This window comes from Bison bison, unplaced genomic scaffold (genome assembly GCF_000754665.1).
Source record: "Bison bison bison isolate TAMUID 2011002044 unplaced genomic scaffold, Bison_UMD1.0 scf7180017864213, whole genome shotgun sequence".
Lineage (NCBI taxonomy): Eukaryota > Metazoa > Chordata > Mammalia > Artiodactyla > Bovidae > Bison > Bison bison.
The window spans coordinates 11,694,144-11,718,060 of record NW_011494785.1 but is presented as its reverse complement, the minus strand read 5'-3'; the positions used below and the strand labels follow the sequence as shown (position 1 = coordinate 11,718,060).

The following is a 23,917-nucleotide window of genomic DNA, read 5'->3' as shown; positions in this document are numbered from 1 at the left end:
AATAGAACTGCCTTATGATCCAGCAATCCCACTGCTGGGCATACACACTGAGGAAACCAGAAGGGAAAGAGACACGTGTACCCCAATGTTCATTGCAGCACTGTTTATAATAGCCAGGACATGGAAGCAACCTAGATGTCCATCAGCAGATGAATGGATAAGAAAGCTGTGGTACATATACACAATGGAGTATTACTCAGCCATTAAAAAGAATACATTTGAATCAGTTCTAATGAGGTGGATGAAACTGGAGCCTATTATACAGAGTGAAGTAAGCCAGAAGGAAAAACACCAATACAGTATACTAACACATATATATGGAATTTAGAAAGATGGTAACGATAACCCTGTATACGAGACAGCAAAAGAGACACTGATGTATAGAACAGGCTTATGGACTCTGTGGGAGAGGGAGAGGGTGGGAAGATTTGGGAGAATGGCATTGAAACATGTGAAATGTCATGTATGAAACGAGATGCCAGTCCAGGTTCAATGCATGATGCTGGATGCTTGGGGCTGGTGCACTGGGACGACCCAGAGGGATGGTATGGAGAGGGAGGAGGGAGGAGGGTTCAGGATGGGGAACACATGAGAAATAAAGGAATAAAAAATTAAAAAAAAAAAATATCCTCTGATAAAACATAATGGAAAATAATACATATGTGTATAACTGAATCACTTTGCTGTATTGCAGAAATTAACACTATAAATCAAGTATATTGCAGTTACAATAAAGAAGCAATACTCTCTCCCAGGGCAGTTGTGAGGATCAAGAAAGTATTTGCAAAAATCCCTAATTTAGCCCTGTTTTGGTCTCAACTATTTAAATGCATGTCTATATAAACATATCCGTATATATGTGTATGTGTGTGTGTATATATATATAAAACCCAGGATGATATGAATATGTATGTATACTGCCCCTCATGTACTACCACGAATGTAAGCTTTTCCTCACAAATTCCATGACCACAGTTTCCCACTCACAAAACAGAACACGAGAATATGTATTCTCTGTAACATAATAGAAAAATGTACAACTATCAATATTATTACTAACTTTACAACAAGGGCACTGAAACTTCTCTTAGGCTCCCTTAGTCGTGTGGAACATAGACCAAGGGTATCTCCCAGCCTTGCAAATAGCTGAGAAGAGAAAAACAAAGAAGGGGAAGGCCGAGTTCCAAAGAATAGCACAGAGAAAAAAAGAAAAAAAAAAAAAACAAAGTAGAGATCACAGCTCAGAGTCAAAGGCCATGTCCTCAAATAACAAATTCAACACTTACCTGCCCTTCTTCTCCTCTCAAACATCACTGTAATGATCTCTTTTTTTTTCATGCTCTCTTTTTAATATTCTAAAAATATTTATTTTTTAAATAGATATTTTATAAAATTACCTTATGAAATTTTGAAACCAACATTCAAAACGTTTTCAAAAGGTTATGTAAGGGAAAGACACCTTTCTATTGCTGCCCTCAGTCTTCTTCCACAGAAACAAACCCAATTACCAGTTTCGATCAGCACTAACCAACAGGATTTTCTGCAGTGATGGAAATGTCCCATACCCACGCTGATACAATAGCCAGGAGCCACGGCGACTGCTAACTACTTGACGCGTGGCTAGTATGACCAAGGAAGTGGAAGTGTAGTTTCACTCAGTGTAAGTAAACTAAAACACATTCAGTCGTGTCTGACTCTTTGCGACCCCATGGACTGTAGCCCACCAGGCTTCTCTGTCCATGGGATTCTCCAGGCAAGAATCTTGGAGTGGGTTGCCATTTCTGCTATCTTCTCCAGCAGCTCTTCCCAACCCAGGGATCGAACCCGGGTCTCCCGCATTGTGGGCAGACACTTTAACCCCTGAGCCACCAGGGAAGCCCGTTACTCAGTTTACTGAATTTAAACAGGTACATGTGATCAGCGGCTAGTGTATTGGGCAGTGCACATCTAGAGAATCCTCTGAGACCAGCAGTCTTCTAGGTTGGCTACACAATACAGTCACTTATGAAGCTGCATCTCACATCAGATCACAATAAATGTCTCTGGAGTGGGACTCAGACATGGGTCATTACTTTTCTTTTACCTTACCATGATTCCAGTATATGGCCAAGGTAGAAGTCTTCTGTTCTAGAAAATCACTTATTTTTTAAATAGAGTAGCTCTACCTAAAGTCTAGTCAAGGCTATGGTTTTTCCAGTGGTCATGTATGGATGTGAGAGCTGGACTATGAAGAAAGCTGAGCACCAAAGAATTGATGCTTCTGAACTGTGGTGTTGGAGAAGACTCTTTGAGAGTCCCTTGGACTGCAAGGAGATCCAACCAGTTCATTCTGAAGGAGATCAGCCCTGGGATTTCTTTGGAAGGAACGATGCTAAAGCTGAAACTCCAGTACTTTGGCCACCTCATGCGAAGAGTTGACTCATTGGCAAAGACTCTGATGCTGGGAGGGATTGGGGGCAGGAGGAGAAGGGGATGACAGAGGATGAGATGGCTGGATGGCATCACTGACTCGATGGACGTGAGTCTGAGTGAACTCCGGGAGTTGGTGATGGACAGGGAGGCCTAGCGTGCTGCAATTCATGGGGTCGCAAAGAGTCGGACACGACTGAGAGACTGAACTGAACTGAACTGACAAATCTCAGCATAGTATATCTTCTATGTATATAGTGTGTCTGGAGAATAGATATCTGGGAAATGGATATCATAGTGTATCTGGGGAAAAGAGACAGGATTGGGATCTGGAGGGGACAAAGGGAGGCTTCAATTTATTGGTTATGTCTTTTTCCTTTAACAATAATACCAATAACAGAAATATCTGAAACAAATGTGGCAAGATGTTACATCATTTTTTTGTTTTTTAATTTTTAGAGGCAGTAGATCCTTGACTATTCATTATATTATTCTCTATGCTTTTCTGTATGTTTGAAACGTTTCTAAATCTAAACTACAAGACTCCTGTAAAATCTTGTGACTAGCTCCAAACCAACATGAAAAACAAACCAAGCCCATTAAGATCTGGCTCCCTGCCTCTGGAAGCTGAGAGGCTGAAGCAGCAGGCATCACGCTGAGCACAGGCGCGTGCGACACCCCCGGGGCCGCTGCAGAGCTGCATCTCAGGGCGGCTCAGCAGTGCTCTGCTGTGGTCTCTAGTGCAGCCCTGGCTGTTGTGAACAAAACCGCCATCCACACCCAAGAGTCGGCTTTTAATTTACAAGGATATGCTCTTTTCTCCACTTCCCTCTGTGGGGTTACTGCTCTGTAGTCTTTAGGGACTCCACATACACACCAGAACTTGTACTGGTGTAAAGAATTATTACATAGATTACTTCAGGGAGAAAAGACAATACTCAATAAAAGGAGTGACAAGGAGATAAAAATATGTTTCTAATGATATAAACACTCGGGGCCATAACAGTGGCGGCTGGGACTGATAAATGCAGCACAGGCTGCACACCAGGCACTACTCTTGGTGGCGGTGGTTTAGTTGCTCAGTCGTGTCTGACTCCCTGCAACCCCATGGACTGTAGCCGCCAGCCTCCTCTGTCTATGGGATTTCCCAGGCAAAAGTACTGGAGTGGATTGCCATTTCCTTATGCAGGGGATCTTCCCAATCAAGGGATCGAACCTTTGTCTCCTGCTTGGCAGGGGGATTCTTTACCACCAAGCCTCTTGTGGAGCTTTGCATTTAAACCTCACATCCACCCTATGAGGTTGAAACTGTTACCATCCTATCTCACTGATAAGGATAAGGGCAAATAAATGGTCACATGCCTTTGAAAATACAGAGCCAAGGGTTTGAAGCCAGCAGTTTGACTCTAGAGACCACTGCCCCGCCGCTAAGCATATTCTGGAAATTCAACCATACACATTCATTGGGACCTTGGATGTGCAAGGCATGAGCATACTGCACGCTCAAGGCACAAAGACACAGCACGGCTTTCCTTTGTGTTTGCTCTGACGGACTGTACGGCTCAGAGTTTCTTTTCACCAGTGACTGTATTAAAATAGTCTTTATACTCAAAATACTTCTGTAAAAGCACCAACAGTCCAGAGATTCAAAATTAATCCAGAAGACTTCTGGTTCCTGGGTCTGCATATACGGAGCTTAGAAGTTGCCACTCTAGCCTAACAACAGGGAAACAGCTAAAACAGGCGGAAAAATCAACAGCTCTTCTGGGTCCATAAGAAAGAGGAAGACACAGGGCAAATTGCAACCATCATATAAGAGAGACAGGCAAATACAGGGAGTCTTGGCTTACAGGAGAGACTCGTGAACAGAAACCGCCACAGAAGCCAGTGCCAGGGCAGGGAAATCTGAACTGTACCTGGTTAATTGCCAGAGGTTCAGTATGGATAGCTCAGAGTTAAAACTCTAGGGGGCCCAGTCACATAGGGGGCTCCCACAAAGTTAGGGAATTTACTCCAGGAGTTCAAGTAGATTCCCAGGTAAATAGTGGAGAAAACCCCCTGAGGGTTGGGGGAGGGCAAAAGGAAACAAAGCATTCTGTTCCTAATAAAGTCTGCTCTTTGCAGAAACCAGTTAAACAGCACCTAACTTGCTAGGGCATTATCAGAGTCTAAGTGACCTACCGAAGGAAAATACCCGACTCTAGCTCCCTCGAGCCACCCTGTCCCACCTGAGAGGGGAAGGAAAAAACTGAGAAGCCCTTGTGAAGTTCAGAATCCAGAGGCACAGGCTCACTGAAAGGCTGAGAGCCAACCGCAGAACAAGAGAGAGCGTCCCCTCCCCACAGCTCACCAGCAGGGCTGCGCCCCTGGCGTGTGTGCCACGCTGAGGCATCAAGAAAACCCACAAGGCACACTGAAAGGCACGGAACGCTCTGCGAGCTTCAGAACAGACATGGCAGGAATGGCGGGGCTATCAGCCCGGGAACGCAAAAGAACTGCAAGTACGACGCTAAGAACTCCATCAGATAAAGTAGACAGCAAGCAAGAATAGATGGGCAATCAAAGTACAGAGATAGAAATCCTAGAAAGAATAAAAAAGAAATACTAGAGATCAAAAACACTGTAACAGAGATGAAGAATGCCTCTGATGGGATTATTAGTAGACTGGACAAAACTGAGGAAAGAAGCTCTGAGTTAAAGGATTTATTGATAGTATCCTCAAAAACAGAAAAGCAAACAGGACAAAGACTGGAAAAAAACAGAACCAAATACCTAAGACAACTATAAAAAGTGTAACGAGAATACCAGAAGGAGAAGAGAGAAAAGAACAGAAGAAATATCTGACATATAATGACAGAATTTCTGCCAAATTAATGTCAAACACGAAACTACAGATCCAGGAAGCTCAGAGAACACAGAGCAAGATAAATGCCCAAACACACAAACAAAAAGACTACTTCACAGCATATCATTTTCAAATTACAGAAAATCAAAGATAAAGAAAAACTAACCCACTGGTGCACTTTGGTGGGAACATAAACTGGCGCAGCCACGTGGGAAACAGTGGCGGCTTCTCAACACCAAGAGCAGAGCTCGCAGGCGACCCAGCAGCGCACTCCAGGGCAGACACACAAACAGCAGAACCACGGACTGAAGAGAGACATGCACCCTAACGTTCACAGCAGCATTATTCACAAGTGCCAAGATACGGAAGCAGCCTAAGCGTCCAAAACCAGATGACAGACAGAGAAGATGTGGAGCGCGCGCGCGCACACACACACACACACACACGCACACACACGCAGGAACACTACTCAGCGTGAAAAAGAGTGAACGTTTTGCATCCGCAGCAACGTGGATGGACTTGGAGGGCACCAAATGAAGCCAGAGAAAGAGAAATACTGGGTGATGTCACTTACATGTGGGATATAAAAATTACAACAAACCAGTGACGAAAACAAAAAAGAAGCAGAGAAGCAGACTCAGAGATACAGAGAACACTCTAGTGGTCACCAGTGGGGACAGGGAAGAAAGGGGGCATACCAGGGTAGGTGGGACAAGATAGCTATTTTATGGAATTATATGCAATCATGTGGGTGAAACTTATGAAAATTATAAAGCACTATAGAATTTAAAGAACCTTTCATTTAATTTTTAAAAAGTAAGCACAATATAAAGAGATTAATCAACCTAAACCTCAGTGAATCTAGGACTAGGGTAAGTACTGCAAAAATTCAGAAGAATACATGGTCCTTGCCCTCAATATTTCTTTAACATCTAAGCCAGTGGTTCTAAAACATTGGCAAAGACCAAAACCACCTGGAGAGCTTGTTAAAATGCAGACTGTTCGGCTACATTCCAAGAATTTCTTATGCTGTCCGTCTGGAATGGGACCTAAGAATATGTGTTTCTATTAAATAAGTTCCTGGGTAAGGCTGACACTGCTGGTTCAAGAACCAACTTTAAGAATCACTGGATTACTTCATGGCCTTACAAAAAAAACATGCTCATCCTTACTCCTTATTTATCAACTCATGTTCTTGCTCTTGCCCTGAACTTTACTTGGAGGGAATACACTGTGAACTGGCAACTCAAAAGAATACAGATATGAAAGAATTTGAGAAGACGGCGAAACTACGCAAAGGAAAGGACTAACTGCTTTTGCCTTAAGAGTCAAACATATTTGAACTTTTTCTTGATGGCTCAGAGTTATTGTTCATGATAGTCATGCTGTGTTCAAGCTACTTATGTTTATTAAAAGTATAAGTAGTTTATTTCTTTCAAGCTAAATGTTCCTAGATTGCAGTGCTGTTGATATTCATTCATTCATTTGGACCTTAGACACTCAGCAATTTCAGCCACAAACAATGAGCTAAGACTACAGAAATAATCACGGAGATTGCAAAGGAATGAAAACAGCAAAGAAGAACCAAAGATATGCTGTTACTTCCTATTTTTCATAATAAACTGGAGTCAGCATGGAAGGGTATCTACGATAGCTAAGAAACAAACATAGAAATGGTAAGGAAACAGAGAGACATGAAAAAACTGCATGGGATTAGGGCAGCAGCAGTGACACAGACCAAACAGAAAGAAAGCAGCAGACATACTAATGAAGAGACATACACTGAGCAGAAGTGGCCGTAAGAGAAGGAAAAAAGTGAATAAGCTACTTAAATTGTAGGGTGATTAACTGAAAAGACATGCCAAGTCCTAAAAACCTATATAAGGGTTTTATTCTGCCATATTAAAGAATACCAACACCACCACAACCTGGGAACATTTAGCCTGAAGGAAAGAAACCACATATACTTTTAGTAAACATAAGCAGCTTGAACATATAGCATAACTGTCATGAGCAATAACTCTTGAGTCATCAAGAAAAAGTTCAAATATGTTTGACTCTTCAGGCAAAAACAAGTATTTTATACACTTTAGCAAAATTTTCCATAAAAATTATATCTAAAACAATTATATTCTGGGAATTAATAGGTAGTTAGTTAACTAAAAATAGTGGTCCCCAAGATACATATGACTTTTCTCAGATGTTACTCAAAAAAACAACAGTCACATGAAAAATAAGATGATTGCTTCAGTTAAAATCTAGTAACTTTTACTTACCAACAGGAACATCTTCAGCTTTTGCAAGGTCATTCTCTTCTATTCCAGGCATGCCTGCATCACCACCTCGTTTGATTTGTTCTGCTCAAGTAATAAAAACATAATTCTGTATTTTTCCTTACATACAATGAAGGAATGTAACAATCAGTTTGTAAAGCAACGGGCCACATCGAATGAGTATCTATAAATCTTTCTATGATACAGCTATAACTCTATAGACTTATTATTTTTTTCTTCTCTGTTAAAGGATTCAAATTTGAAACAGATACCTAAACATAATGGAAGAAAAATCAAACAATATTCTTTATGAATGAAAATGTTCACTTCAAAGTGAGAAGAAGTCAATCCCCTCTTAACACAAAATAATAGTAATACCTTTCCCATGTGGAATATGATGGCTTGAGGGTTCTTCATTCTTGCCTGCACCGTTCTCAGCAACTTCTGGAATGTTTTTAGGCACTGCATGATTGTCCGTATCCAATTCATTTCCACCTTTTGATTCAAACTTGTGGGCCTCTTGCTGTGAGATTAAGATTTGCTAACAGTAAGTATTTTTCAGCTCAAAATGTTAAACTATTGACACAACTAAATATTAGTTGTGTTAACTAAATATTCTGAAACAGTTCATTTTTTTTGAAATACATACCATGGGTCCAAATTCCAAATACTTAATATTTTGAAACAGTTCATTTTATTAACTAAATGTTAATATTTAGTTAATATTAACTAAATATTCTAAAACAGTTCATTTTTTTGACTAAATATTTTGAAATAAACTAAATATTCTGAAATACATACCATGGGTCCAAATTCCAAACACTTAAGAGATATGGGATGTAATATTATTTTTTTGTTCAGTTTTTATACCTAACATGAAGTCAAAGAATAAGTTTTTTTTTTTTCAAGTCTCTAATTACAACAAATGGCCTAAAATGTTAGGCAGAGGTAATGCCCTTTGGCTATGCTGAGGGAGTGACTCAGTCAGAAGAGTCTTGCTGAGCGCTGGCTGCAGAGGCCTGGGGGAGCATGGGTTCTGTACGGCATGTTTTAACCAAGCAGGAGGGCAGACAGCAGGAGGCCGGCACCCAGGGACCCCTCAAGTGGGATCGATGGCTGTCGACACTGGCAGGTTCTTCTCCCAGCAGAAACAGCAAGGTGGAAAACAGGCAAAGCCTTGCCAGGTGCACCGGCCACTCAAGCACAGAAGGATGGCAGAACAGTACACAAGCCAGTGCTCCCTGTAACCTACCTCACCTGACCATATCGCCTTCTGGGAAACCTGAATCTTCAGTTTATGATTGCTGCTGCTGCTGCTGCTGCTGCTAAGTCGCTTCAGTTGTGTCCGACTCTGTGTGACCCCATAGACGGCAGCCCACCAGGCTCCCCCTTCCCTGGGGTGTTCCAGGCAAGAACACTGGAGTGGGTTGCCATTTCCTTCTCCAATGCATGAAAGTGAAAAGTTGAAGTGAAGTGGTCGGTCATGTTCGACTCTTCGCGACCCCATGGACTGCAGCCTATCAGGCTCCTCCGTCCATGGGATTTTCCAGGCAACAGTACTGGAGTTGGGTGCAGGTTATGATTAAGCCTGATTCAATCCTGTGGATCCCAGTTTTCTCTTAACTGGTTGAGCTGTCTCACGGAAAACTGGGAGAGGGACGGAATCAAGTACACACGCTTGGGTTGCCATATTAATATTTAATGCATAATAATATTAGCGTTAAATGCTTTGCCAACTCTAAAACGCTATGCAATGTAATCACTGGTAACATTATAAAAAAACAACAGTACTACAAGATCTACAGGAACTCTAGAAACATAGGAGCCAAACGGTAAGAATTTGTCATAATAAAGAAGAATGGGCACTTTGACCATCAAGTGTAGGTATTCCAGTGTACCAGGCAATACTTCTGCCATGTCTCCTAGTTTGCAACTTGTTTTCAAGCCTGTCCTCTAGTACAGATAAATGAATAGTTTTAAGGAAAACAAAATAAAACTGAGGCTTAAAGAAGTTATATAGTTTGTTCAAGATTACAAAGCTGGAGAAGTATGGAAAGGGATTCAAACCATCTTTCTTACTCCCACAGGATTTGGGAACTTGATAAGCTATAGCCAATTTTCAGAGCTTAACTGCTGATGTGTGAAATGATAAACTGAAATTTCTGAACATATCGGTATAAAGGCCAAAGGTGAGAAAATCTGTGAGGTACACAACCTAAGCCATCCTGCATCTCTGTGCATTTTCGCTATAATGCCACATTATAAGGCAACTTCCATAGTAAGTACTCCACAGCTTTATGATATGGATAAAGCAAAGAAACAAAACTTAAAAGTCAACAAACTACTCGTCCAAAATACTTCTCCGTTTAAAACAATTAGCAAAGATATTGTCCTTTGATTCATTATTAATGCAATAGTTTTCTGTGAATGGACAATAATAAATACAATTAATAAAATAGGATGGCTTTCTAAATTCAATATTGTTGATTTGGTAAAGGGGCCACCTAGTTCTTTTTTAAATATAGTTTTTACTCTGAAATAATTTAAATTTATAGAAAAGTAATTACCAATCACTCAATTTCCCTTAGTGTTAACATCACATTAGCATGATACATTTGCAAAACTAAGAAAACAACATTAGTACATTATTAACTAAACTCCAGCCTTTATTTAGATTTCACTACTTTTTCCATTAAGGCCTTTTTCCGTTCCAGCATCCAATCCAGGATATTATACTGCATTTATTTAGTTAATTTATTTACTTACATTTTTACTACATTACATTTAAATACTCAGGCCTTCTTAAGTCTTCTCTGTGCTCAGTCGTGTCCAACGTTTTGCGACCCCGGGGACTGTAGCCCACCAGGCACCTCTGTCCAGGGGATTTCCCAAGCAAGTATACTGGGGTGCACTGCCACTTCCTTCTCCAGGGGATCTTCCCAAACCAGGGACAGAACCTGTGTCTTCCACACGTCCTGTGTTGGCAGGAGGATTCTCTACCACTGAGCCACCTGGGAAACCCAAGTCTCCTCTGGTCTGTGACAACTTATTTTCCTTTGTGATAGCATGAAAGCAGTAAACAAATGACTGTGGCTGTGTTCTAATAAACTGTATCTCTAGACATTAAGATTTCAGTTTCTTACAGCTTTCCCATGTCATAGAATATTCTTTTGATTTTTTTAACCATTTTAAAAATGCAATAACCACTTTTTTTGGCCGATGGGCAGTATGGAAAAAAAAGGCAGGAGGTTGCAGTTAGTTTGCTGACCCCCTCCTTAGAGTAATTTCTAAGACAGGCATGTACTTGGTTAAAAAAAAATCCCTGAACACACCTTATGCTTGTTTCTTATAGCTTATAATGGATTTGTTCCTATGAAAAACAACTCAGATTTCACAGAATCAAGTCGTGGTAGCTGAAGGGTAGGAACTGAGGGTGAGGAGCAGAACGAGGCGCTGGTGTGTCATCCTAGAAAGACGTTCTCTTAAGAGAACTTAAGGTTAAGCACCTCCATTTCTCTCCACCTTGTTCCATTTAGGGCAGCATAAGGGCAAAGAATGGGACAGGATATTAGTTAAATAACAATATAAAAATAGGCTAAAATAGAAGAGCAGAAAGAGAGAACTACACTTGCCAAGAGAAAGGAAAAAGCTGATATATACACTTCTTGGGAGAAGAGAACAAACTTATCCCATTTATATGATGGGCTCATAATACCACAGTTCCATCAGCAAGCCTCTGGTCCTCTTCCTTTTGTGTTCTATGCTGCTCCTGCTGCTAAGTCGCTTCAGTTGTGTCCGACTCTGTGAGACCCCATAGATGGCAGCCCACCAGGCTCCCCCATCCCTGGAATTCTCTAGGCAAGAACACTGGACTGGGTTGCCATTTCCTTCTCCAATGCATGAAAGTGAAAAGTCAAAGTGAAGTTGCTCAGTCGTGTCCGACTCTTAGCGACCCCACGGACTGCAGCCTACCAGGCTCCTCTGTCCATGGGATTTTCCGGGCAAGAGTACTGGAGTGGGGTGCCATTGCCTTCTCCATTTGTGTTCTATAGGGTTGGTCAAAAGGCTCGTTCAGGTTTTTCTGTTAAGATCTTACAGAAAAAGCGAACAAACTTTTGGCCAAACCACTGCTATGCCCCTCTGCGCATGCAGGGTCCCGGCAGTGTCTGCTGGCTGCCCCGGGGCCTCAGCCCCACTAAGGCAGCTCACTTGTGCCTGCCATCTCCCCGTAACCTACCCCATGTCTCTGCAAGTAAGGCTGAAGACAGACAGCAGCTGTTTCACTTTATGGGTAAAAAAAAGATGCCCTCAATATCATGTTGCAAAATGGTGAAAAAACAGAGCACGAAAACCTGGTTTCCTGAGCTTCTAGTCCTTTAGGTGAGAGACTATCAGAGACCAAGAAAAATACTTTTCACTATTCAATCTGTCTTTACTCTAAATCACAAGACTGTATACAAACTATAGCTAGTCAGACTAGACTACAGGGTGTGAAAAATGAATGTCTTCATGACTTGTAAATTTCAAATTCCTTCTATTTCTAGCAGGACTTCCATAATATTTATCTACTGGAACTGTATGACTTAATAAAAGAATTTGCCACCCCCAAAATATGAAAATAGTCGCTAGCATTTCATTTCTGTATTTTAAGAAAGGAATTAGAAACAACAAAGATTGATAAGTAAAAGTTTCTCAATTTTTTTTCCTATTTCTCAAAAGTGTGGCGGATTCATTTTGATATTTGGCAAAACTAATACAATTATGTAAAGTTTAAAAATAAAATAAAATTAGAAAAAAAAAATACGAAGTAACTGATTTTTCAGTAACATGATTATCCACTTACAAACTGAGAAATAAACAGCAAAAATTACTTTTAAAAGTCAGGCAAAAGTTATATAGCTCAAAATTAGTTTTAAGAGCTGAGGTTATATTTTTGCAAATGTTTAATTTACTCAGTACTAAAGCCACTGAAGTCATTTTTAGAATTACATAGGCTAAAATACTTAAAAATATAATGTTTTATGACAAAAATACAAAATTTAACTTCTAAATTATAAGATTTATAACAAGAACATATTTTAAGTATTTTTAAAATTTACCTTTTGTTCCTGCAAAAACTGGTCTGCTAACTTTTTAATATTTTCTTCATGCTGAGCTCTTAGCTCCTTGATCTGTTGTCCACACTGAAAACTAAATTAGAAAGTCATTCTTTTAGACTATAATATCTTGAGTTGATCTCAAAGATGTTTAGAAGCTGAAAACATACATCTATATGGATAAAGCATTCAGTCAGCAGGAGAGTGGATAGGAGAGGACAAAGAGCAGACATGAAAATAGCTCACAGTCAAAATCCTTAAAATACCTGAATCTTTAATAGAGGATAAAAATATTGATAAAGCTAATTAAAAAAACAGAAATTAGAAAGATGAATTTTTAAAAAGAAATTTTAAGCAGTTGCAGCAGATGAGTCATCAAACAGTATTGAGTTATCCAAAAAGTTCGTTTGGGTTTTTCTGTAAGATGTTATGAAAAACTCGAACTAATTTCTTAGCCAACCCAATACTTTCAACACAATAATAAAAGCCTAAACCATAAAAAGAGCAAGAACAGAAGAAACTAAAAAAAAAGACAGAATGCAACCAGCAAGACAAAATGTAAAGGCACAAACAGATAAAATTATGAATTTCAACTGGACAAGCAGGCAAAGCATACAAAAAGATCATTCATGTAAAAAGAAACAAATAATAAATACATAGAAAAGTGTTGCCTTCTACCATTTAAAATGCAAATTAAGCTTCCTATATGTGTATATAGTGCTTTCCTTATTCCTATACTAGTGAAATTAAGTCAGAATTATAAAAGTCAATGTTGGTGGGGCCACAGGGAAACATTTACAGTATAAATTAGTATAGTCATTTTACAAAGCAATTTTCATATATGTGATAAGATCAATAAACATTCTATCTCAGAAGTTCTGTATTTGAGAATATAATCAGTGAAATAACATAAGAGGAAAAAAAATCCTTTTTGCACAAAGATTTTTATAGTTGATAATCGTAACAGGGAGAAAAGGAAAACTCCTACAGTGGTCCAGCAATTGGGAGAGATTAAACAAGCTCTAGCATACTAATACACTGGAATAATTTATTACCTCTAAGTATGTCAATCTTTAATCCTAAAGATATACAGAAAATTACTGAACACTATTAGATTAAAAAACATATATGTAGTAGATGCATATTGACAACCTACAAGAATAAGATGTCAGAAATGGATAAACAGTTTAAAATATGTTGACTCTTTCTAATTTTTGGTATGCAGACCTAAAAAATACCTTTTACTTTAAAACTGATTTCTTACATGATTTTCTGTCTTACAATGTCTACAATGTCTTACAATGTCTACAGGGGTAGATTCAACGTGCCTTGTATGAGATATTTTCATGTTCTTCAAGCTATCAAAATAAAATAGATTTCACAGACACATACAAAGACAATAGAAAAGGAATTTATTTTCCTTTTTTTTTTTTGGAAAAGGAATTTAAAAGACTTAGTAAAATGAAAGAAGAGAAGAAAAACAGACTCCAGAAAGGAAGAAATGACTTGACTGAATGTTGGACAAATATTCAAGATTCGTAAATACTTACTGCGTGCAGTCTTACCTCTCATATTCTAACCTCTTCACAAGGTAAGTATTGTTCTTCCTATAGTCTTGAAGTTGGTCTTCCTGTCGAAGGAACTCCTGACGAAGCTCAGCAAGTTGCTCTATCCACAAAACGGAAGCAAAACAAAAGCAAAGGAACGAAGTTTACGTACTCTGCTACTTCCTGTTAAGAAGGCATGGGATTTCTAAAATTATATACAGTTCTCTATTTATTCATACTCTCAAGAAGTTAAATTACATGACTAGTACCATATTTAACTGCCTTTCATACACATGTATGCACAATAAAATTTATTTTTAAAACAAGACAGCCTCAGTGGCTTTCACATCGACCAGAAATATTTAAAAATTATACATCTTTACACATTATATAGACCATATGCTAAGTTGTGGAAACAGAACATGAAGAGCTGCCTATCTCTCTAAACCTAACTGCTTTACAAAAAGTAGGGGGGAAATCATATTTTTTAGATGTGTTGGCTATGGATGCAGAATTCATTTTAAAATCACATTTGATTCCCAACTTAGGTACCAATCTCTTCAGATCTGACTTCTAGTTCCACTACTGAATTACACCCACATACACCAAAATTCTATTTCCAAAGCTTATAATCTCTGGACCAGAGCTAAAAGTTTCAGTTGTAATGAATAATATGAAATTTCAAACTATATAGTAAATTAAAAGCTGAGCCAGATGCTCTTTTGTGAACATTTAATCTATAATCACTGGCCCCACATTTTCTAGAGTCACTCCATCTAATCCTACAAAAAAAAATTCAGCCAAGGAAGAGAAATGTCAGTTTCTTGGACAGAGGATAAAAAAATTTGCCAACAGCCTTATCAGTTACGCAAAAGCAGTAATTAAGAAAGTCTTAATTTTCATAAATGGGAACAGAGGTCTATTCTATATAAGCAACATCTACTTATTAAGACTAAAATATAATTTCTAACTATAATATGCCAATATTATAACATCTGCTTTTCACAGAAGGCTTAACAAATTAGTCTTGTTACTTTAAAGGCACCCAGAAATCCTTGTGATGTAAGTTTTTTTGTGTGTGATGTAAGTTTTTAAAAAGCAGGTATAAACATAAATTTATAGTATAAATTTATGCATGTAAAAAAATAGACAAGAATAAAATTACATCAAAATGCTATCAGTGATTAAGCTTACTGGTGGGATTCTGAGCACATTTTTTTCCTCTATAACTTTTATTGTGGAATCATAACTACAGTAACAACAACAAATAAAAATGTTCAATTCACATGAATGCTTGATGAGGTATATAAAGTTTAACAATATGCATGTAATAGCTATTATATAAGATTAATAATCAAATATGAAATGTAAATGATTTACATAAAATGCTTGTAGTTGATAATTATGCTTGCCTATTCAAGCTACATTTTTTATTATTTTTAAAATTTTAATTGAGATATTAACACTATGTGAGTTCAAGGCATACATGTTGATTTGATTCACTAACATATTGTAAAATGATTACCATCACATTAGCCAACACCTCCATTATCTCACATAATTACTACTTTTTTGTGTGTGGTGAGAACATTTAAGATCTACTCTTTCAGCAACTTCCAAGTATATAGTACGGTATTGTTATAACACAATATTGTTAACTATAATCATCATAGATCACCAAACCGTACTCGTCCTGTAACTAACAGTTTGTACCCTTTAGCCAACGTCTCATTTTCCCCACACATCTCCCAAACCCTGGTAACCACCATTCTACTCTCTGTTTCTATGAGTTTAGTCAAGTCACATTTTACTTTTCTCTACTTGCTCTATTAACTCTACAATATGCAAACATGGTTGATCTCTGTAGTTTTTCAGTCATTTCCCCTACCTCAGATAAAAGTAACAAATCTGAGGCCAGGTATCCATGAAACAATATTCAGCTTGTTACCCGCTCCCTGGCCCCACCTACTAAGAAGCAGAGGGCAAGAGGGAGCAGAGCTCTAGCCTCAGCTATGGATGTTGATTCTAAAGAACAAAGAAGTCTCGTAGCTTATAGATAGACTTAGCCAGCAAAGATTCCAGAACTGAAAAGTTACTGCAATTAAAAAAAAAAAGTCAAACCAGTATAACCTCACAGTTACTAGGGTAATGGATCTCAACTGCTGATCTACAGGACCCCTTCAGGCTTCTTTTTCCTATACAGTAAACTCACTAAACAGCTAAGTTTACCTTCAGAATGAAAGTAAGGCATGTATGATTTCAAGATTTGAAATTGCTTCTCTGCTTCCCCAAAATGCTTCTCACTAACAGTATTTGAAATATCTTTATCAGGAAATAAAGTCTTCCATTTTTAAATGGAGATAAAAGGTTTAAAATTCAATTGACAAAAAAATAAAACAGTATGAATTTCAGTGCATGTAAAATACCAGGTTCTAAGGGTATGGTTTTTCCAGTGATCATGTATGCATGTGAAAGTTGGACTGTGAAGAAAGCTGAGCACCGAAGAACTGATGCTTTTGAACTGTGGTGTTGGATAAGACTCTTCAGAGTCCCTTGGACTGCAAGCAGATCCAACCAGTCCATCCTGAAGGGCATCAGTCCTGGGTGTTCATTGGAAGGACTGATGTTGAAGCTGAAACTCCAATACTTTGGCCACCTGATGCAGAGAGCTGACTCATTTGAAAAGACCCTGATGCTGGGAAAGATTGAAGGCAGGAAGAGAAGGAGACAACAGTGGATGAGATGGTTGAATGGCATCAACGACTCAATGGACATGGGTTTGGGTGGACTCCGGGAGTTGGTGATGGACAGGGAGGCCTGGCGTGCTGCGTTTCATGGGGTCGCAAAGAGTCGGACACGACTGAGCAACTGAACTGAACTGAACTGAACCTATTTGAATACAGGGCAAGGAATATAAAGCATGGAGCTGATTGGTGCTTTGAATAGTTAAAGACTTGAAAGGGGTAAAAGTAGAGCTGCCTGCGGGTCTGGTGCTTAGGGTTCTACATTTTCACTGCTGCGGCCGGGTTCAGTCCCTGGTCAGGAAACTGATATCCCACAAGCCACACGGCAAGGCCAAAAAGAGCGGGGGTGGGGTGGGGTAGAAACAGATCAAAAAGCAAAAGTAAAGATAAAAGTTTTCTGTATCACAGTTTTACTTTCAGCTGATTTGAACCCAAAGATACTCTGTCTAGTAGGCTGCTCAAGGTCAGCACAGCAGAATGCTCCGCGTAACTTAGAGGGCGTCAGACCCAAGGCCAACTGTCCAGCCGAGCAATAACAGCAACAGCAGGGCATGCTATAGAGGGCATGGCCATAATCCCTCAATTTAACTTCAAAAGATTAGGGATATGGTTGAGAAAGGGGTTGCCTAGGATGAGCTTTTACAGCCAAAAAAAACACAACTCTTACTTTTCAAACATTTTTATTTCAAATTTTCTTTCAGTAACAGGCATAAAAAAAGGGAAGTTAGTCTAAATAAGTCAATGTATACTAGAATGTTAATTTACTTTCTCAGGCACTAAAAACAACTCCAATCTTTTTATTTCCAAGAAAATATTAATTACCATAAGGGTTTTTTTTTTTTTTAAGAATATGATGTATATTAACTCCAATATATCTGACATTAATGTCAATGAAAACAGGCAAATGTGCATTGTACTGTCAACTTGTCAAGAAGTTAGTTTCAGTAGAAACAGTTCCTAAGGTGCAAAAGTCACATTAATGAAACTCAATTTCAAGAGTCCCAGCTTCAGTAACTGCACTAAAGCCAAGAGTTGCACAGTTATGAGCTCAAATCAAATCTTTTTTCTTTGCTGAAGTCTATCACCTAAATTTCAAAACATCTCAGGATCTACTTCAACTGTGGATGCACACAGTATAATAAAGATTTTTACTCAGGAACATGGGCTGTCATTTTCTCTGACATATACAAGGAAAAGCCCCAGTCTATTACTATTTAGTAAGAAATCACTCTGACGACAAGCAGAATCAGCACTGGCAGGGCGCCGCCTTCTGCGCCATCCCGTGCACGCCTGTGAGCCAAAAAGAGGACAGCACGGCACAAACGCCACACCGACAACTGTGGCCGCCCGGAAAGCGAACTCCTCACAGAAAACCGGAGCTGTTCAAAATCGTACACAGCACAACGCGAGTAGCCCCTGTGTTTGGGCTGTAATCCACCAAGGCTGCCCCCTAATGGTTTTGCTTGGTGAGGGACAAAGCTTGCATAAATTAGCCAGCGTAGGTTGGCTTCTAAAAGAGAGTGTTAACAATATATTACCTAATCCGACAGAGGTTCAAAATGGTTATAAAGAAAAATTTATGAAATCAGAGAGCAAGTACTACCCACACAGATAAATTCAGAGAAACTTCATGCAAAGTTTTAAAATACGTAGTGTTGTAATCAAAGGGTATGAGGGAAAAGAGGGATGGTCCTTAGACCTCAAATTCCAAAGGCCAGGGATAGCGTGAAGTAACGCAAGCAGAGTATAGAGCTTGTTCTCTTTAACTATTATTTTTCATAAGAGCTTTAGGACATCTCCTATCACTTCACCAACCCCAAATATTCACTGGAAGGACTGATGCTGAAGCTGAAGCTCTTACTTTGGCCACCTGATGTGAAGAGCCGACTCAGTGGGAAAAGACCCTGATGCTGGGAAATACTGAAGGCAAAAGGAGAAGAGGGCGGCAGATGGTTAGCATCATTGACTCAACGGACATGACTTTGAGCAAACTCCAGGAGACAGTGGAAGAGAGAGGAGCCTGGTGTGCCGCAGTCCAGGGGGTCGTAAGGAGTCACACATGACTCAGCAACTGAATAACAACAATCACTTCATCAAAATGAAACAAAAAAAACTCTTCATCTATCTAATCTACCTCCAGGCTCCCTGGCTTCTGTTCCAAGCTTCTTTGTTCCCCGGGTATCTAAAATATTGAGCTTGGGGGACCTGCCCAAAGCATTCCCAGAACTGAATGGATTATTTCAGCAGGCTGGACACAGTACAGAGGGGTTACTCCTAACCCTTTCCCTGGTAATCTGACAGTCTCCGAAGCAACACCTCAGTTTTCTTTAAAGATTCTTTTAACGTTTCATTGTATGAAATCTGTCCACAGCACAAGAGTAAAATGCAGATCTCGAATTTTAACTTGTACTTATTATATATAAAACAACATTAAAATTTTTATTATCTCTTAAGACAAAAGGAAACATGTTTTGCCATCAGAGGAGCTTTGTTCAAAACTCTATTTCATTTAGCTATCTGACTTGAGGATTTCTTAACTCTTCAGGATTTTAGACATTTAGTGAACTTTAATTTGTAAGTAAGTTTCTTACCCTTTAAATGATGTATGTCTGCCATCTGATATGATATGTTGTTCTGCAGTTTAACCTGAAAAAAAATTGTCTTAATTTTACTAAAGAATATGTAGTTTTGCTTATATTTACCTTTTCCCCCTCATATTCACTTTGAGCTTGATAATAAGTACAAAAGAAAAATATTTAAGTTACGTATGCCACATTTTCCAAAGAGAATTGTAAGTTCTGATTTTGTAATATTCATTTTAAAGTTGCATAAGAATATTAATTTAATTTAATATATAGTACGACATTGTTTGAAAGTTTGAGGTGAATATTGCTTTTTTGAAAAAAAAAAATCAGATGTTTTCCAAAATCTTACCAGAAGATTTTCAACTCTATATTAAGAAAAGAATTAATGCCAAGTCAGAAGTACTTATTGTTCATCAAGCTCCCCCAAGAGGACAGATATTATTTTTATACAGGACTCACTGCTGCAGTCATTGTCCTCTAGAAGCCAGTATACAGGAGCTCTGGGAACTGAAAGTGTACCCAAAGACTCAGACTAAGCCTTACCACTTAAGTTAAAAACTAAGACAAGGAATGTCTTAGGATAACAAGCAAAGAACTACAGTGTCTCAGTTCTTGTTTAAATAGGTTTCAGCTAATTGTAAATCCAACTAAAGTTATCACTACAAACAGTTCTCTTGTCAATCTCAATAGTAATATTATTTTGAAAGGCACAGATTGATTTAAGTTGATCAAATGCAGTACCATGAGTGGCAAATGATTACACTAAATACCACTTAAATCTCTACAGAAAAAAATTTTTAATTTTTCATCTTGAAATAATTTTAGGTTCATAGGAAATTGCAAAGATAGTACAGAGAAGTCCCATATACCCTTCCCACAATTTCCCCCAGTGGGTACATCTTATATAACTACACAACTTCAAAACCAGGAAATTGACATTGATACAACATGTACAGTTCTATGCTGTCTTATCACACGTATAGATTCATGTAAACACCATCAACACAAGATACAGAACTATGCTATCATCACAAATATCTCCCTCATGCTATCCTTTGCAGTCAAACCCATCCTCCTTCCACACTGTTCCTGATCCCAGGTAACCACTAATTTGTTCTCCATCTCTGTAATTTTATCATTTCAAGAATGTTAAGTGTAATCATATGGTATGTGACCTTTTGAGACTCTTTCCAATCAGCATAATGTACCTGGGCGTCCCAGGCGGCACTAGTGGTAAAGGACCTACCTGCCAATACAGGAGACATAAGAGACTGGGGTCGATCCCCGGGTGGGGAAGATCCCCTGGAGGAGGAGATGGCCACTCACTTGAGTATTCTTGCCTGGAGAACCCCATGGACAGAGAAGCCTGGTGGGCTACAGTCGATGGGGTTGCAAAGAGTCGGACACAACTGAAGCAACTTAGCATACATCAATAGTTCATTCCTTTTTATTGCTGAATAATATTCCATGCTTGGTCACTCATTCACGTCCGACTCTTTGCAACCCCATGGACTATACAGTCCATGGAATTCTCCAGGCCAGAATACTGGAGTGGGTAGCCATTCCCTTCTCCAGGGGATCTTCCCAACCCAGGGATCAAACCCACGTCTCCTGCAGCTCCTATGTTGCAGGTAGATTCTTTACTACTGAGCCACCTGGGAGGTCCAAGTATTTACCAGCTGGCCCTTTATAGAGAAAGTTTGCCAACCCCTAGTCTGAACTAACAGAATGAGGACAAGAGATAAATGCATGTGAGAGAGACTAAAGGGGAACAACGAATAGTCTGACCAGTTGATTAGACTGAGGAGTAAAAGAGGAAGCCTTAGGGTGATGTTTCAGTTTCTAGAGTGAGGGGACTAAGGTGAGTGAGACTGCAGTGCTCCACCACAGGGAGACACAGGGGAAGCAGGCTGGGATGGGAGGAAGACATGGGGAGATGACGTTGTTCAGATCCGAACCCACTGAATTTGAAGCACTTGTGACACATCTAAGAAGAGATCTTTAATAGGAAGTGGGATATACTAGTTTGGAGTTGATCTGAGAGCTATGACCAACCTAGACACCATATTAAAAAGCAGAGACATTAATTTGTCAACAAAGGTCCGCCTAGCAAGGCTATGGTTCTTCCAGTGGTCATGTATGGATGTGAAAGTTGGACTGTGAAGAAAGCTGAGCACCGAAGAATTGATGCTTTTGAACTGTGGTGTTGGAGAAGACTCTTGAGAGTTCCTAGGACTGCAAGGAGATCCAACCAGTCCATCCTAAAGGAAATCAGTCCTGAATATTCACTGGAAGGACTGATGCTGAAGCTGAAGCTCTAATACTTTGGCCACCTAATGCGAAGAGCTGACTCATTTGAAAAGACGCCGATGCTGGGAAAGATTGAAGGGAGGAGGAGAAGGGGACGACAGAGGATGAGATGGCTGGATGGCATCACCAACTCGATGGACTGAGTTTGAGTAAACTCCGGGAGTGGGTGATGGACTGGACAGGGAGGCCTGGCATGCTGCAGTCCATGGGGTCGCAAAGAGTTGGACTAGGCTGAATGACTGAACTGAACTGATGTGAGAGTTAATAGCATACAAATCGCAATTAAAACCATGGGAATGAGCTCACTGATGAAAAGCTGCAAGAGGCAGCAGGAAAAGCTGACATCAACAGCTGTGTGGTCTGAGATCGAAGGACTGCTCTCTAATAACTTCTAATTAGCCTCTATTTTCTTTCCCACTTCTTTTTCAGTAGCCCCTCTCCAATCTGTGATTTTGCTTTCTGTGGTTCCAGTTACCAGCAGTCAACTGTGGTCTGAAAATTCCGGAAAGAAACAATTCTTAAGTTTTAAGTTGTGTGCTGTTATGAAGATGTCCTTTTCATTATAGGGGACTGGAATGCAAAAGTACAAAGTCAAGAAACACCTGGAGTAACAGGAAAATTTGGCTTTGGAATACAGAATGAAGCAGGGCAAAGACTAATAGAGTTTTGCCAAGAAAATGCATTGGTCGTAGCAAACACCCTCTTCCAACAACACAAAAGAAGACTCTACACATGGACATCACCAGATGGTCAACACCAAAATCAGATTGATTATATTCTTTGCAGCCAAAGATGGAGAAGCTCTATTCAGTCAACAAAAACAAGACCGGGAGCTGACTGTGGCTCAGATCATGAACTCCTTATTGCCAAATTCTTAAATTGAAGAAAGTAGGGAAAACCACTAGACCATTCAGGTATGACCTAAATCAAATCCCTTATGATTATACAGTGGAAGTGAGAAATAGACTTAAGGGACTAGATCTGATAGAGTGCCTGATGAACTATGGAATGAGGTTTGTGACACTGTACAGGAGACAGGGATCAAGACCATCTCCATGGAAAAGAAATGCAAAAAAGCAAAATGGCTGTCTGGGGAGGCCTTACAAATAGCTGTGAAAAGAAGAGAAGCGAAAAGCAAAGGAGAAAAGGAAAGATATAAGCATCTGAGTGTAGAGTTCCAAAGAATAGCAAGAAGAGATAAGAAAGCCTTCCTCAGTGATCAATGCAAAGAAATAGAGGAAAACAACAGAATGGGAAAGACTAGAGATCTCTTTAAGAAAATTAGAGATACCAAGGGAACATTTCATGCAAAGATGGGCTCGATAAAGGACAGAAATGGTATGGACCTAACAGAAGCAGAAGATATTAAGAGGTGGCAAGAATACACAGAAGAACTGTACAGAACTGTACAAAAAAGATCTTCACGACCCAGATAATCACGATGGTATGATCACTCACCTAGAGCCAGATATCCTGGAATGTGAAGTCCAGTGGGCCTTAGAAAGCATCTCTATAAACAAAGCTAGTGGAGGTGATGGAATTCCAGTTGAGCTATTTCAACTCCTGAAAGATGATGCTGTGAAAGGACTCCACTCAATGTGCCAGCAAATTTGGAAAATTCAGCAGTGGCCACAGGACTGGAAAAGGTCAGTTTTCACTCCAATCCCAAAGAAAGGCAATGCCAAAGAATGCTCAAACTACCGCACAATTGCACTCATCTCACACGCTAGTAAAGTAATGCTCAAAATTCTCCAAGCCAGCCTTCAGCAATACGTGAACCGTGAACTTCCTGATGTTCAAGCTGGTTTTAGAAAAGGCAGAGGAACCAGAGACCAAATTGCCAACATCCGGTGGATCATGGAAAAAGCAAGAGAGTTCCAGAAAAGCATCTATTTCTGCTTTATTGACTATTATGCCAAAGCCTTTGACTATGTGGATCACAATAAACTGTGGAAAATTCTGAGAGAGATGGGAATACCAGACCACCTGACCTGCCTCTTGAGAAATTTGTATGCAGGTCAGGAAGCAACAGTTAGAACTGGACATGGAACAACAGACTGGTTCCAAAGAGGAAAAGGAGTACATCAAGGCTGTATATTGTCACCCTG

The 23,917-nt window shown here is 39.5% G+C and overlaps 1 protein-coding gene across 1 annotated transcript in view; it reads right to left on the bottom strand.

Moving 5' to 3' along the window:
• The window catches only part of CASC4 (cancer susceptibility candidate 4), an 89,185-nt gene that overhangs the window by 36,024 nt on the left and 29,244 nt on the right, over window positions 1–23,917 (bottom strand). Inside the window, exons 3-7 of the mRNA XM_010845241.1 lie at window positions 19,506–19,560; window positions 14,189–14,291; window positions 12,627–12,717; window positions 7,906–8,050; window positions 7,531–7,611 (exon numbers count right to left, since the gene is read on the bottom strand). Coding sequence (XP_010843543.1) covers window positions 7,531–7,611; window positions 7,906–8,050; window positions 12,627–12,717; window positions 14,189–14,291; window positions 19,506–19,560 — 475 coding nt within the window. The remainder of the gene's footprint in view (window positions 1–7,530; window positions 7,612–7,905; window positions 8,051–12,626; window positions 12,718–14,188; window positions 14,292–19,505; window positions 19,561–23,917) is intronic.